Here is a 17,507-nt window from a genome sequence, read left to right as displayed (position 1 = left end):
CAAACAGTAAGAGCCGTTGGCCAACCAGTGTAGGAATCACTAATATACAAGTGCAAATTTCACTGCTGCTTGTGCAAAAATGCATGTCACAGCTGATCTCTTCCCAGGAGATTCCTTGGGTCAAATACCCAAATGTGGAAGCCCTGAGAAGCCAAGCTCTGCAGAGGAGGCTGACCCATGCTCCCTGTTGCAGAGTAATAACAGCATCAGTTTGCAGTCACTGCTGCCCCAAAGCAGAAGCAGCCCTGGTGCAACACAGACTCCCAACCCCTGCAGGAATTTCACAGCTGTGCCAATGGGAATTGTGGCTCATTGCTGTGCTTGGGTTGCTCAGAGGAGCTGCTCTGGGGGTAGGCTCTACTTGAGTGCTGTGCTGGCTGCCACAGCAAGAAGAGGAGGGGTGTATGTCCTGTGCAATCCATGCCATCTCTGAGTAGCTCAGCACAAGCCTTCTGGCATCCCACTGCCTTGAGATGTTGCTGTGTTACCACACATCTGGCTGAAAAACCCCAGACCAGTAGGAAGATATTTCTGAAATCCTAAAAAATGTAGGGAGGTTTAAATCTATGTGACACTTGAGCTAACAAGTCTAATGGGGGTGTTTCAGACTCCTCAAGAGGTGATTTTTATGACCTGCTGTGTGTGGCTTCATCCTCCCTCAGACTAGGGCTTTCCTGGCACAGATGCAGCTGTTAATTACATTCAGGACCTTGTGGACAATTCAGTGAAACTCAGGACAACGTGGTGAGTTTAAGCTGAACTAGAACTAAACAAATTTGGGATGAAAAAGCACAGTGAAAGCAAGATCACTCTCTAGTGTCTGAAGAGTCCTGGGTAGGAAGAAAAGAGAAAAAAAAAAGCCCTGCAGTATTTAATAACAGAAAAAAAAGACAGAAAAAGAGAAGGGCTGAAAAGAATGCATAAATGGGTTATAAATGTAACCTACCAGTGGTTTTGAATTTTGAAAGAAGCTTTCTGGTAGGCAGATTTCAGTGACTTGTTTTGCTAATTAATATTATTTCATTATCTTGATGATGAGAAGGATGCAGACACACAGATAGAATTTGCTAATGAAAACAATTGAGAGACTTCAGGGTGGGGGGCAGCACAGAGGAATGGCCTGGGCAAGGAGTGGGGGAGATGGGCTGATTCAAGGCTCTGAAGAGGGCACATGGTTGGAGCTCCTGAACAAGAAACACCTGATTTTTTGTACTTCAGTTCTGCCATTGAGGCACTCAGGCTGGGGAAAGGAGTCTTAAACTGATGTTGTATCTTTGTGAAAGTGAGGAAATAGGGTACAAAAATCAGAAGAGCCTACTACACAGTAGCAAGTCTTGAGCAGTAAGTTGTGGCTTTGTAAATTGAATTTTTCATTTCTTCCACTGGCAGTGGACCACTGGGCAGGAGAACTGGCACTAGTGGTTGGGTGCAGGGACCTGCAGAGAATTGTATTTCAGTCCCCTGGGCAAATTTTCACTTGGGGGTAAATTATAAAGGTGAGAAGTCCACCATATATCAATTAAATCTTACTGTTTTGCTCTGGTAAAGTTAGCCTGTCAGGCTTTATCAGAGCCTTATGTTGCCAAAAGCTGCTTTATTGCTGAGGAAGGCTGAGCTGGGCTCGGGTGCTCTACCAGATCCATGATTTTGAGCAAGCCCCTTTAATATTTCTCCAGTATGTTTGTGTACATGGGCCCCACCATTCATACTGAGCCTGTGTAATTGGCAGCATCAATAGTCATAAATCTTTGTTGATATTCTTTTAAAGGGAAAATAAAAATCTCTTGACTCTGACATTTACAATGGGTATTATCTGCTCTCTGACATTTGGGCTCATAAACTGAGGTCAACCAAATTTCTGTTCTTAACTTACCCCACTGTGTCAGACCAGATATGAACTGACTGCTCCCCTTTCTCTGAACAGCAGCCACCTGTGCCTCGCTCCCAGCACATGAACCAGGATGCCTTTGCCATTGCAGTGATGATGAACTGAGCCCCAAGAAAATGAACAAGCATCACTGGGAGTGTGTGACAGAGCAGGGAACCAACTGAGGGTCTTCTATAGCCCACTCTTGCACCTTAACAAATTATTTATTTGAGCCCACAGGCATTCAGGGGGTCTGTGTGCATTGAATCAACAGTGTTGGCGTGGCTGCTGCTGTCTTTTCAATGGCTCCTGCAATGGCAGTGCAGCTGCACCCTCAGCAAGGGGTTTTGGGGGGTGGCTGTGACCCTGCTGCCAGGGCTGTGTGTGCAGGCAGGGGCATCCTGTGTCTCAGGAGCTCCCATGGAGGGAGGGGGATGCTCCAGGCTGCTTTCCTGGGGCTGTGTGATGGTGGTGATACCACATTGCTATCTCTGACATGTAGGCAGGGTTTTAAAGGGACGAGAATCAGGACAAGGTTTTGGTGACTCCTTTGAACACGGGTCACTTGAAGCGGCAGTAACAGAGGTTTTCTGTGTTGCATTAGCCTGGTGGGGAAGAGATGAACAGAAACAATATAACCCTGCCCTGGGCTTAATAGTTGGGTGAGTAAATGTAGGGTAAATGGACCACTGTGGAGCTGAGAGGCTAAGACAGGAGCTGAGTCTGAGCATGAAAAGCAGAGGGTTTGCCAGATTTCCCTTTTCTTTTTCTTTGAGAGGAGATTCAAAATGGTAGCAAGTGCTTCAATAAAAGTTTTATTTTTAAAGGAGGAGAGTGACAAAGATATAATTATGGTGGCACTAGATACTCTGTCCTGCTGCTCATCATTAAGACAAACAGCTTTGAACAAGAACACTCACACTGCCTTTAATTTGGCATGTGTCAGATTCAGTCAGCCAGCAGCACATTTGGCCTTACCCTCTGCCCTGAAAAGGAACCAAACTCACTGTAACCCAGAGCTTGGTCCAGCATTACTTTCTCCTGATAGCATTTTGGCACTCATGTTTGGCACAGATAGCAGCAGCAGCAGTGTTAACCCTGCTGAGTGAAAAAGGCAGGTAAGGATCAGCTGGATAACTAAGCTATAGTAATGGGTCGTGCAGTCTTGTTTGCTGATGGTGTCTAAAGGAAAACAAACAACTTAGGAAGACTGCTGTAAAACAAATGAAGGAGACTGCTGGGAATTACAGTGATGCTGGTGTTAGAGCACAGGCTCCCCTGTCCAACTCAGCAGCTGATCTGTCAGTGCCCAAGGCAGGTGCCTGGGAAGAGCAGGAGACTGGGGAAAGCCCAGCATGCTGGCCCACTACTCTGACCACTCTACCACCTCCAACATGTCACACCTCAGCTATTTCTTGATCACATTTGTGGCTTTAAGCAGCCAAGGCCACAGAGAGTCCCCAGTCAAGTCACTGATGATCCACTCCCACATTTACAAGCACCTTTTTCTCTTGGGCAGGGCAGAGGCACGGAAAAATGGGGACAGAAGTGTCTTTATTCACCTTCCTCTTACTATGTAGGCAGTTTCCATGTAAAAATCCCTAGCCTTGCTACTGAAGGAGGGTGAAAATATCTGCTGCCAGGCTTCTGGAGATTATTTGCTGGCTGTAGTAGTTTGTCTGACATTATAGTCCAAGCTGTTTGCACTAGTGAGGTTTTTAATCAGCTTGTCATAGCAGGGCTGTGAAAAGTTGCAATTTCCAAGTTCTGAGAAAATAATGGCAAAGAAATGGAAAAAAAGAATGGAAAATTATAGATAGTCTGTATTCTGTGCATTTTGCATGATAATCAGCAGCTGAGTGGCACTGGGGACAAACCACAGTCACCTTCTCAGTAAGGCACAACCCACTCACCCCAACATGTGTATTGTCTTGAATCTCCCATACTGTACTGCCAATAAAAGCAATCTTTCAAGGATAATTTAAAAACAGCAAGGAGGGGGAGAATATGCTGGGGGAGAAAGCATCATGTGCCACTTTCTTTTAAGCTTTACTGTTGTTATCAAAACTATTATTTACTGTATTTACTGTTAAAGTTATTAAAACTATTTTCAAAAGAAAATGGATTTTTTTTTTTTTTTTTGCTTTTAGGGCAACAAAGCTGCTGAAGGGTCTGGAGCACAAGTTCTGATTCTTGTGTTTTAGTTTTAACACAGGGAGCAGCTGAGGGAGCTGAGGGTGTTTAGCCTGGAGAAAAGGAGGCTCAGGGGAGACCTTATCCCTCTCTACAACTGCCTGAAAGGAAGTTTTAGTCAGGTGGGGATTGGTCTCTTCTCAGTCAGTGGAGAGAGGACATAGTCCCAAGCTGTGCCAGGGGAGGTTTCAGTTGGACACAGAATTTTCTTCACAGAAGGGATGATTAGACATTGGAATGCACTGCCCGGGGAGGTGGTGGCATCACCATCCCTGAAGGTGTTGAAGGAAAGGCTGGACATGGCACTTGGTTGGATTTGATGATTTCAGAGGTCTTTTACAACCAGGACATTCCATCTCCTTATGCTGCTGAAACTCAGATTACAATAGAAGTATCTTCTTTTGTTTAGTCTGGTGAAAGGTACAGTATGCTTTTGTCCCCTGAGAATGCCACACTGCATAGAGATCTCAGGCATACCAGTTTTCAATTTTTCTTTTTTTTTTTTTTCTTTTTTTTTTAATTGTTTGTAACAGGTGGATGATGCACCAAGTTCAAAAATCACTTTGTTGGTAAAAAGTAATTTTTGCTACCTCTTCCTTTAAATAAATGCTGAAGAGCTACAAATCATCTTAATCACTAGTTACAATTTGTGTCCTTCAAAGTGCGTAATGTGGTCCCAACAGAATTTATCATTTAATGCAAAGAGGTCAATAACACACTCTATGTGGTACAGTTGTAAAAAATCTTGTGGACAGTGAGTCTGGTGGAATTTGCTCATTTCTGTTAACTCTCAAGAGCCAAAAGCATCTTCACTGGGCAGCTGTGTGTAAAACACGGATACTCCCGAGAGCAGCTGAATCCCAGCCTCAACTTCCTGAAACAGGACGAGTACAGCAGGCTGCCTGTAGGTGTCAGACTAGGACTGCACAGCTGCAGAAATGCAAGTCAGGAGCACGTGGGGCTCCTGCTTTCTTAAATCAAAGCAACCTCACATGTTGCCTGTTTCGCTAAAGTAAACATTACATCTAAAATTTGTTCTGTTCCAATCAAAAGAGAGAGAACTGCAGACAATACTGCTGACATGGTCATTTCCCATACCCGTTTCAATGCAAATACTTCTGAGAAAGAAAAGGTAAGCTTTAGATTATTAAATTGTGCTTTTAAATGATTAAATTGTGCAGCTATCTCACAACCAGCAGCATAAGCATTTTCAGCCTTACTTATTTTCCTTCACCACTGCAGTCACTTTTCTAGAGGGGAACACATGAAATGTAGGAGAACCCAAAGGAGCTGTCACACCTTCCCTCAGAATGAGAACTGAGAAAAATACTATTTCTAATCTTCAGTCTTGCAATATAGTGATGATACTAATTATAAACAACAGTTTAATATAGAAGAGTTTGTTACAGAAACCTACTAAAAGAGAAGGGCAAAAGGCTATTAATTCCCAGATTTTGACACTGCTCTACATTGCTGAAGGAGTGGGGCAAGTGGTACTTGACTGCACAATTAAAAAGTGACAATACCTTTTAGAAGCAGCAGGTCTGAAGCCAGTTCTACATAAATATGCCAATTAACTTGGGGAAATATTTGAACCTACTGGCTTAAGTACAAAATAGAGGGCTATGCTGGGATAAACAATTAATTGGAAGTTTTACAGCTTAAGTTTTGTTAAATTTCATATTAAGTGGCTAACAAATAGAATTAAACCTGCCCTTATTAATACCAAGACAAAGATGGCATTCACATTACTATTGCATCCATTGCTTTGTAGCAAAATGCAGATTACAGAAAGATACCAAGTTCAAAACTTCTTGCTTGTATATGAGCCAAAGATGAAGGCATTCATATAGAAGGTACATGGGTACTTATCAGTTCCAAGAGGGCTTACTAGGGACACTTTTACATTGCTCAATTTTCTGCATAAATTCCAGAATTTTCAAAATTAAATTTTGTTTCTACCACCAATGTGGTGGTCTGAAGTGAGCACAAATCCTGAAAAACAGGAAAGGCAGGCTTGCATACTTCAAACTGCCCATGCATATCATTCTGGATGAAAATTTAGAATAGCTTTTCATGCAAGTCTGAACTATGCAGTGTCCTTCCAGAGCAGAGGCACAAGTCTACTTCTCTCTGTCAATGAAATCACAGATTTCACCCAAATAGAGTGTTGTATTCAGTTCATGAATTACAGTGGGCAGAAATCAATATTGGTAATCTCTGGAAAAGTGAATACAGTTCCTGAAAAACAACCCAACCAACCAGACAAAAAAGCCATAAAAGAATATCCTCTAAATTTCTAAAAGCTTTTAAAAACTTTGTTGTAAAAATAATGATCCAGGAAGTATTTTGTGGTAAGAATATTTTATATATTTTTTTACACTTTTAACACTTACAAAAACATTCAAACACAAAAAAATTAAATAACTTTGGGAGCAGAATAAATCCTTCTGCCTACACACATACATCAATTCCAAGCTGTTGGCACAAAAAGTAATCCACATTCATAAAACCCTTACTACTATATCAAACATAAGTTAAGTAAATCATAGGCACTATTTTATCAAATCCATATTTCCACAATTCTGCAGTAAATCTCTAAACACAGAGCCCCATGATTTCCTGATATCAATGAACTGGTAATGCACAAAGGCTTTCTAGCAAATAGACAGTCTGTCTTCTCAGGAAGTCATCTGCTGTATTTCTGGGGGAATAGCAGAGAAAAAATCCCTATAAAACTCAAGCTGAATTTACCCAAGCGATGAATTACTTAACTTAAGGAAACGTACACAAGTTTGATGCAGCCATGGTAAAACCCCCAATATTGTCATCTAAATTGACTTTCAAAATTTGTAAGTCAAGAAAAGTTTGATAAAATCCATCCATTTAAATTCCCCTTTCTTCAGTGAAGACTGCAGCATTGATTTGTAAAATGCTGAAATATTAAAATTTAGGTTTTGCTGAGAGTATGCACATTTGATCTATCTAGTCCTGTCTTCTGCTGAACAGTGACATGAGATACTGATATCCATTCCCTGTACCTGCAGGTGAATCAAGGCTAGATTAGTGGTATGTACTACTCTGTACTGGTAAAAGGTGGTTTCTGCTGAAATTTGACAATTACAGTATATTTGACACCCCAGCTTTGAAATCTTAGCACAGATCTTGGTCTCGGGTGTGAAGCCACCCATCAACCCAGAGCTTGCTTGAATAGTTTAAGCTGCAAGTTAGTCTCCACTCCTTCCTATTTGGTTTCTTCCAAGTCAAGTAGTATTGCATGGCTTTTCATCCAGGAATATGTTAATGTTGGCCTAAAATTCAAATCTAGAATTTCAGGATTAGTTATCCTCTTAGTGGTGGGAGGCAAAATACACCAGCAGTCCCAAACTCACTAACTAATGGGGTTGAAGGCTACCTACCGTCCAATCTGACTTGTAGTGTTTGTCAGTCATTGCACAAAGGATATACCATTCACATTCTCTCACTTCATCAGCTGTACATCCAAAATATTGAAAACCTTCAAACAAAATCCCTTCCACTTAACTAGTCCCACCCAATACAACTTTAGCTACAGATTTTTGCATGATGTCTTCCAAAACAGAAAACAATGGTTCAATGCTAAATATATCAGTTGTTCTGAGCAAAATGTATTTGAGTAAGTCAGAGCCATCAGAGGAGTTTAATAGCTTGTAAACAGACACAGCAGGTTTCATACTCTGTTACCAGTAATGTAAGATACACATATGTAAGGCAAAGTATATATTTAAACACACTTACATGGGCAATATCTTCTGTAAAAATATTTACAATTTAAAATAAACCAATTTAAGAAATGGATGAAAGTAAAAAAATAGGATACAGAAAACTCCCTCATACCATGGAACATCACCTAAATGAATATCATTTGGCATCAAGAGTCAACTCATTTCCTTAAAATTTGTATGTTACAAGTGCATAGTTGTGTTTCCTTCTCCTTAACTATCAGCATTTACAGTTGCTGCAGGCTGTGAGTATAGTGGTATGGTATTATAACAAATCAAAATTATCACTTGCTCTTTCTTTTGCAAGGAAACCTGCTATTAAAAAAGTTTACCCCAAATAGCAAGCCATGTGTTAAAAATGTGGCTACAATAGTGAAGGCTATCTTTCCTGAGCCAGGAATTTAAGGTTAGAAAGATTGTACAACTGATACTAAGCCCTTTTGGCGATCAGACATCAGAGTAGGTAAAGCCAATAAATCAACATAGGAAAGATGCAATCTATACTATTGCATTGTGTGTCTGCTACATTCAAACCTTTTCATGTGAGAAAAGTCATGGCTACAACCCCCTGTTCTGCCTAATCCTCCAGAGTAACTGCTGATTCTTCCTGCAGTACTGAAGGACGGATCCAGTCCCAGCTCGAATCTCATACAATTGTTAAAAGCAACATTTCCCTAGCACTGTAGCAATCTGCAATCAGAACATTAGTTCTGATTCATGTAGCCTTGTTCCAATAGTACATCTTCACCAATCTTTCTGCTGAGTTAAAGCAGGCTGAAAATGAAGTTTTGGATAATGTATGTTGATAGTTATCCTTGCTGTTTTCCAAGATGGGCATTTCTTTGGCATTCATTCTTTTTTGCCCTGACATTGGCCACTCTCATAAATGCTCATATTGATAACATTTTTAGCAAGCAATAAAAAGCCCCCAGAACTGATAGCAATTTAATGTAGAAGTGATTGTATGACCACCAAACATCTGATGTTAGATGTCATTAAAGTGCTGCTTTATAATAATCTCTGCCAGTTTGTGCTAATTAGAGACAGAGAGGTTTGGAATTTTTACAAATTCCAAGAGTCATATCTGAACAGTTTGTTTAATCAAGCTGTCTTTTAGCCTGGTGAGGAAGTATCCATGAGCACTGGAACTCTGCATTAAGTTGTGCAGATCAGTAGCAGCCATCTTTCCAACTCTCATCTTTCACGTTGCCATATGTCTTGGGAGTGGGTAATGATCTAAAACAAAATGAGATATTTTTCAGTTTCATATATAACTGTTGAAGTATCTATCTACAATAGTTAAGAATTTAAGCATTTTGTAAATAACCGAAATACACACTTCATTCATTTGCTTCTCTGCAATACAGTTTACTTAAGATAAACCCTAGAGTATTTTCAGTTTCAGGTTGCATGTTTTGTACCTTGGCAACTACTGTGCCAGGAAAAAAGGTTAGATAAATAAATAGACAGAAAACTTATTTCTATTATACTCTGTGAAAATGCAAGCTTAATCTGTTTCCACCTAAAAATACGAAATTTTTTAAGTGATGTACAAAAACAGGCAAATCCTTGTTTAGAATATTACATTTTGCTTACATCAAAATCTGACATTCATAGAAACTTGATTATTGCACTGTGTACAGAGTCTACATTATAAAATCATGGAATTGTTTAGGCTGGAAAAGACCTGTAAGAACACCAGCCATTAACTCAGCACTGCCAAGTCCATCACTAGACCACGTCTCAAAGTGCCACATCTACACATCTTTTAGATGTCTCCAGGGATGATGACTCCACCACATTCCTGGCCAGCCTGTTCCAAAGTTTGACAACCCTTTTGGTGAAGAGATTTCCTCTAATACCCAATCTAAACCTCCTGTGGTGCAAGCTGGGGCTGTTTCCCTCTGTTCTATACATGCAAACTATAAAAAAAAAAAAATTAAAAGTCTATTTTAAAAAAGTTTAGTAAGTGAAAAACTTTTCTGTAAGACAAGCTGTGATTTGGACAACCGCACTTCACTACTGTTAGCAAATTCCTGGCAAAGCAACTGCTTTTTATTACACAAAGTTCCATACTGCTGACCAGTGCAGGCTCTAACCATAAAAGTCAGCGCTGTGACAATCACTTGTCATTCCCCTGCCCAGCACTCACTGCAGAACAAAACTTTTCCAATGTGCTATTTACCACCATTTTATCTTTACAGTACTAGAGACTAATTGTTTTTCCCCTCCATTTAAGGAGATTCTTAATATTTCTCATGGATGACTGCTTCCTTATGTCAGCTTCTCCTTGACACCTTAAGTGAAAGCTGACAGTCAATACTCAGTATCTCTTGCAGTAGTTTTTGAAAAGACACATCAAGTGACTTCTATAGCTGGGTGCTAGCACAGTTACATTTAAGCTAAAATTTCTGTCTCATCCTGTAGATTAACCACAGTGATTTTTATGTTAAGTTTAGCAAATGCCATGGGATATCTCCTCTGTCTTGGTGCATCTTCCTTCTCAAAGTTTCCAGCTGCCCAAGGAGAGCAGCATGGTACTGTTGCTTGAGTTATGGAGGCAAGTAGTTCTGACTTCAGAGTATGTCATTCACACACGTGAATTTTCTCTTGCCAGCTGTATTTTGGTAACTTTTTGCCAAATGCAGACAAATTATTGCTGCCTTCTCAGCCCAGACTAAGATTTTAATTACTTAGTTCAGTATCTTCCATGAATGATTTCACTTTCACTCATTCACCTTCACTCTCATTCAAGAACCTTTATCTCTGTTTGGATTCAAAACTATTTTGGAAATACTTCACACAGAGGTCTGCATTTCTGTTCTGAAGCCCTTGAGATCAAAATAACAATTGCAAGAATAAGCAGCAGAAATACCCAGTGTACAAAATTCATTTTGAAAACTTTGACCTAAGACTACCTGTCAGAGACTCACCTGCGAACAGGCTGTGCAAGTTTGCTACGAGGCACTGGGATACCCCCCGTGGAAGGGGCACTGGGTCTGGGCAAACCACTCCTCATCCCTGCTGGTCTGGTAAGAGTAGTGCTGTTAATACTGCTGGCAGGGCTCGGCAAGGCTGAGCTCTGGGCTGCAAGAGGCCCTGGTGAAGAACTGCTGTGCGTCAGCTGTGCGGCTTCTGGAGCGGCAGCCGAGCCCGGTGCGTGGCTACTGAACGCCTTCAGGGGCTGCCGCAGAGCTAAGGGAGACGGTGCCGCAGGAGAGCGGAATTTACTCGAAGAAGGTACTGCAAAATACAGAAACTGCTTTCAGCTTATGTTACAATATTCCTGTAATTAAAAACTGGGAATTACTTTATGTGATTATACAAACAATATGGAATGTATAATGGAATACAGCCAGTCAAGCAGCAATGAGAAACAGGAATTCAGATGTCCTCTTTGTCATGTGTTTTTGATATCATAGCTCTAATGCCTTCTTTGCTTACTACAAATATTTATCTGGATTTGTAAGTAATCCTAATCAGGCTATAATTATTGTATCAGTTAAGTCAAAAGAAATAGAGAAGGTATTTCTTAAGAAGAAATTTAACTGCTTCAGAAACACGTGAACTTAATTCCCATCTGTGAAAGAACACGTTGAAGAATACAGTATTCTTGTGTGACACAGGCTTTAAACAGATTCAAAGTGTATATTAGCCTTCAGTGATGAAATTTTGACTGCAGAGCATCTTGGTGTTTCTTTTATGCTGTTATTTTTAACCACTGAATTAGTATTCATCTAAAGATATGGTTACATCCCACATTTTCTGCAAATGGGGAAAAAAAAAGATGGGGTCCTGGTTTCTGTAGTTTGCATTAAGGGTGACATTAGCCAACCCCCAACACCAAAGAGGTTAAAGTGCTGGTATGAAACTTAAACCAGACAACTCTAACAATTTATAGCCTTCTTCTTCTTCCAAACATTACCTAAATTATCAGTATAACTAATAACTGTTTATAACTAATACCTGTTTTCTAGTACTTTGTACCTAAGTTAGTATGCAAGGTTCTGTTATCAAGTCTGTCAGGGATAGGTTGATAAGGCAGAGTATTCAACAGTCCTTTGATAATGCCAAACCCTAAGCATAATTATTCACAAATATGAGAAGCATTTTCAAATTATGCATAATTTATCACTGAACAGAATACTTAAATTAACCCAGAATTTTAGCAATGGAATGAAATTTCACCAGTTTTTCAAACTGATTAGGGTAGTCAGGAAGAGTCAACCCAGCACAATCAAATCAGTCATGTAACAAAAAAGATGTTTACATTTAGTAAATTTGCATAAACTACTCTTTCTTCTGCTAAATACATGTTTTATACTGAGATCAAAGTTGCATCATTTTTGACAGATGTTGTACATAAAGAAGCTGATCCTTAATACAGCTTTTATTATCATCTTCAAGGTAGATCCAGTAAGAACATGAGGAATGAGAAAGGAGATGAGTAATGCAGGAATGTAGCATCCTAAACAGGGTACAGAGAAACTGGTAATTTTGAGATTGTATTCTGAAGCCATTTCTTACAGGGAATGTCTAGGAAGATTAATATGTACCTCATTACAGATGTGAATTGGATTTGATCCCTTTCTGGATTACCCAAGAGGGTCTTTCCCCTGATAGCAATATCAAACACAGCATGAAGCTGCTCATGGGAAAAGCTGACAAGAAAAGGTGACAGAGAGGTCAAAAACACATGACAGTTGCTAAGCAGCAGGGAGAGTAAAAAACCTTAAAATAAAAGCTGGCATCAAGCCAGAGTATGGATTAAGGAAAGCATTAACAACAGAATGACTGGGCAAGAAGAGCATCAAAGTGTTCCTAGGACTAAGATAGATTACATGTAAGTTTTTAAAATGTGGCCTCGCCTGTAACATTGATACAATCTGCAGAATTTCCAAGTGAGTCTACAGTGTAAATATTGGGAGCTTTTATCACTGAACTCCTCATTACAAAGCTTGGAACACAAACACAGCACCATGTTAGCAGCTACCAACAGAGTAATGCCAGTGTATAAAAACTGAATACAGCTTTGGGCCTCTTACAGGCACAACAGGGAAAAGGTCTTTAGGTACAGTATATAACAACAAAAAGTTGCAACAGAAGAAAGCTTGCTGCATTCCCAGCAGAACTAAGGATCCAGTCAATCAGTCTTCTCCATCCTCTTTAACCTTCTGCTGACCATATTTTACCATGCTGCAAACTTGAGCTCTCAATTCATAAAACATTTCCTGTCAGCACAGCATTGCATACATTGCTGAGAGCTATAATCATTCTTGTACATAAAGGAATGAATTGTCTTGCAGAGCACTCCACATGATGTAGTGTGGCAAACTGCCTAATAATTCTGTTCTACAGAAAAAGAATTAGGTCTCAGAGCAGTTCTGGATATTCATAATAGTCAGTTTGGCCTATCTGTAAGACAGGGTCACAAAGAGTGAGGTACTGCCTCACAGACTATTTGATAATTGCATACCCATGCATAACTTTTAGCTGATCCGTGTTTAACACAAACATGTAAACATGTAAGGGAAGTGCTTAATAACTTCACACAACTCAATCTCCTTATAAAGTAAACTAGAAATAACTACAATTAAAACACCTGGCAACCAAAAAAAAAAAAAAAAAGAAAAGGCATGGTGCAGTCATGACATTTAGATGTCCTACCCTCTCTGGATTCTGTCCTGGATTGTGGGCAGAGAGCACGAGATCTCCATGTGGCAAAGTAGGATGCTGTGAAGCTGCAAACTTATTTGGCTTGCACTCCAAGGCCAGCTGCTGCACACCAACTTGAAAACAGATTAAATTCTAATGTAGTTGTTAAATCACAGCCATCATGATGAGATGAATCAATCCAACATGAAAGAACAGATGAGGTATAACTATAGGAATACACTGATCTGTCATCTCAGTACAGGAAAGATGTGACCTGTTGGAGCAGGTACAGAGCATGGATGATCATCACTCCTATGAAGAAAGATTGAGAGAGGGAGGTAGGTCTTCAGGCTGGAGAAAGAAGGTGCTGGGGAGATGTTACCACAAAGTGGCAAAAAAAAAAAAAAAAAGCCAGTGTGTGTGTGAAAGGTGTCAAGCTATGTAACGAACTGTATTTTAAGAAAGTAAAATCAATTTTTGCTTAGCTGTTCATTCCTCTGAAAGTCTTGCTTCATTACTACTAAAGACTTCTATACTCATGAGGATCTCAGATCAGAAGAAAGAAAACCAACACATTAAGGACTATAAAATAGCAAATAATTGAAAAAGACAAACCAAGTAACTGAAAGGGTCCTCATTTGCAGTAAGAAATGACAACAGCCATAAACTGGAATATATAACTGGCAGTGCAATGTGCTCCGTTCCTCATTCTCTAAGGTTTAATAAATTTTTATAAATACTATAAACTCAAAGAAAAGCTAACTTTTCTATACATTCCTTCAGTTTCAGACTGGGCCATTAACCTAAGTGTTCCAGAGATGCAGAGGAAGGCATGGCCAGCTGGAAAGAAAGAAAAGAAAGCTCTGCAGAGGAATAACGATGGTGACCTTACGCAAAGCAGAACATTGTGAGCACTTCACTTGGTATGAAGTATGAAAACTGTTAAAAAACTTCTTCTTAAGACATGTGAATCTATTTCACAGTCATACTTTGCTAAAACTTCCTGCATGGCATGAAGATGACTCTAAGGAGTTGGCATTGTTATATCCCCATGAGAAACACATATATTTTGTCAGGCTCATGTCTGCACCAATGACTCCCCACAATGCTTAAAGGATTCTAGCATCTACAAGTTTATGAATTTGTCTGAAGTGTAATATGATCTTTAAAATCAGATCTTCTTGATTGTAATACACAACAGAGCAACTATGCTTAAAACCAGAATCATTGCCTCAGTTTCACAGTTAAGATAAACAATGTCATATACAAGGCTCCCAGAGATGATTAAAAATCAGATAAAACTGCCTAATTGGATTAGAGACTCAATATTTCATTTTATTAAAAAACAAAGGTCAAGTTCAGCCATTAGTAAACTGGAATATTATATACAAGCCTCTAATTCCTTGAGTCAAAAATCTTTAATTCCTCTATTAACCTTCTGGTTTTGTGAAGAAAAAAGAAAGAACAAGTACATGCAAAATAAGTCAATAGTCTACATTAATCTTTTCAAGGATAGATTTGTTAGCTTTTATTCCCAGCACAAAGGATTGTATGAGTATTTTTACAACTTTTGTTTTAAAAACTGTATCTTTCAATTTAAAAAATTCCTATACAAATATAACCCTAGTGAATATGTATTTAGGAGTCTACTTTTCTAATCCATATTTCCTGATTAATGTTAGAAAGTCACCATTCCTTGGATTTTTATCTCAAAATTCAATCTCCTATGTAACACAGAGTTTATTTTTAATATTTAGACCAACCAAGAAGTTAACTTTCATACAGCAAGGATCACTTGGTTAATATCTACAGTAATCTACAGTAATTGCAAGAGTAAGTTTATTAATCTAGAACATGTGAGATTTAATGCAGGTGAACCAGGCTGAGATTTGCTGGAGCTTGGTAAGAGGTTGTAAGTTAATTACCTCCTTTTGTAGATGGAGTTTGAAGAAACTGTTTGGTTTTGAAGGCAGCACGAGGCAAATTTTTCTGCCTTTGCAGAGCTGTTGAAAGACAAGAAGTGTTATATTTGTCTAAGAAGATAAGAAAACTAAATTTACTGGGAGTTTCAGAATTGTATCCACTTGTGAAGCATCAAGGAACAGTGTGAGTAAAACACTCAAAAAGCTTTTATGACTCTGGAAGTGATGGCATTTTGTGAATGGTGCTTGCTCTTAATGGCAAAGAGTTACAGAGGAGTGTGTCAGAAATTTTGCAGTGCAAAATGCGCAGATTTGGTAAGAGTAAAGCTTCTTGCAGGGCAAAAAGCCCAGAAATGCAAAACAAAAAAATTAAAACATCAAAAGGAGAACAAGCCACCTAGCAAACATGCTGCAGCAATATGAGAGCAAGATTAGATACAAAGATGAAAATTAAACTGTAGCATTTGACCTAGCAAGACCAAATTTTTAATTTTAAATGTGTTTTCAAAAAAAAATACTATACCAAAGCATAATTTGTCTAATATGATCACGATATAAACAAATTGTATTCTTCAGTTATGGAGACTCAAGCCTTCTTGAGAGATGTCTTTTCTCTCCCCTGTTTAAAAGCTATGCAAGAGGACTTAAGCTTAAAATGAAGACTTATCACTAAGATTTATCAGCTGCCAGCACATACACAGCATGATGGAAATTGGTTTTTATTGTTCCTTTGCTCCCTTGTCCTGCCTCTTGCCCAGTAACATTCAAGGTCTGGTACTGCCTTGAAATGACCTCACTACCTACCAAGAGAGAAGCCAATGCTCCGAGAGCTGCAGAATCTTGGCATGGAGAGAATTACTTATTGCCAGGAAGAATGCGTTGACTCAGCCTATTTCCATCGCAGCAGGGGGGAAGGAGGAAAGTAGTCAATGAAATAAAGCTTTGACTACACAGAGGCTTCATAAAATGATAATGCATGAATAAACATCTCTGCTTATCTCCATGTATGAAGTTTGATACCAGCATAGAACTGATTGCACTAGCAAGGCTTATTTCCATAGTGAGAAGGAAGAAAGATGGGGGAACAGCTGTGCAAAAAGATCCTGATCCCTGAAAAAGACACAACCCATCACCAATTACTGAATATCGCTCTAAGAAAGGTGTGGGGGGAACAATCTGAATCCTAATATTAGTTAATCATTTTGTTTGATAGCATATAATGATTACTATCATTTCTCCTATGCTTCACTTAGTGCAAAATACACATATTTTATGAACAATAAAAAAATGTATCACATTTTAACATCTTGCTGAAATTATGACTAGGCAGTCTATTCAGTTTAGTCTTAACAACTAACTAAAACTGTCATGCTAAAAAAACAGCAAAAAGGAATTAGATTGTTCATAAACACAGTAAAATTCTGCCTGTGCCTACTACTAATAAAAACCTTATTCCTTCTACCAACTAGAATCTAATGCAAAATAGCCTGTGGAAATATGTAATTCTTACTCAACTGGCACACAGTCTTCCTAGAAACTTTTTAAAAAGCATACATATGAACAGCCAATTAAGCAGAGTCTCTAAATATGAGCATAATTCTTAGGAATTTACTGAGGCAGACCACTGGCCAGACTGCTTCAGTCCTCAAGCATTGCACTTTATTATTTTTTACTGAATCACTGTTTTTGTTATACCACACAAAGTGAAGCAAAGCTTCTTCCTTCATATTTTGAATTTGTTTTGTTCTAATCCACTCAGATTTCAATATGCTACTGCACATGGCACTTTCTTCCCCCATCATTATTCACACTTCTTGCAAGTCAGAGATGTGGGATGATATGAAAAGGATTTTAAATATGCATATATCAAATTCCTTCCTTCTCAATGGAGACTCCAGGAAATAGACACTCAATAGCAAAACATTTCTGTGCACTGAAACACTGAAAAGAGCTTAGGCAGTACAATTTGAGCAATGCTGAGCAAACATGCAGTTTGAGATAAGCGCCCAGTGCATGTTTATCCACACCACGTGCTACTCTTGAAGTGCTCTGTGTGCTGTGACATTCCCTGTCACAACTGCTGTGTGCTGAACACATGTAGTTATAATT

The 17,507-nt window shown here is 39.1% G+C and overlaps 1 protein-coding gene across 3 annotated transcripts in view; it reads right to left on the bottom strand.

Annotated features, from left to right (window-relative positions):
• Positions 1-6,407: 6,407 nt before the first annotated feature.
• Positions 6,408-17,507, bottom strand: part of SLAIN2 (SLAIN motif family member 2) — a 33,702-nt gene continuing 22,602 nt past the window's right edge. Inside the window, exons 7-9 of one of the 3 annotated variants that reach the window (XM_079307319.1) lie at positions 15,402-15,479; positions 10,755-11,064; positions 6,408-9,057 (exon numbers count right to left, since the gene is read on the bottom strand). In XM_079307319.1, the coding sequence (XP_079163445.1) occupies positions 8,991-9,057; positions 10,755-11,064; positions 15,402-15,479 (455 nt within the window). In that variant the 3' untranslated portion in view covers positions 6,408-8,990. Of the gene's footprint in view, positions 9,058-10,754; positions 11,065-13,488; positions 13,611-15,401; positions 15,480-17,507 lie in introns of those variants that run through there. The other 2 variants (XM_079307320.1, XM_079307318.1) reach the window with 2 other exon arrangements.

Source organism: Erithacus rubecula (assembly GCF_903797595.1).
Source record: "Erithacus rubecula genome assembly, chromosome: 5".
In the NCBI taxonomy this organism is placed as follows: Eukaryota; Metazoa; Chordata; class Aves; order Passeriformes; family Muscicapidae; genus Erithacus; species Erithacus rubecula.
Note: the sequence above shows the minus strand (reverse complement) of the source record. Positions and strands in the feature narration are given on the sequence as shown.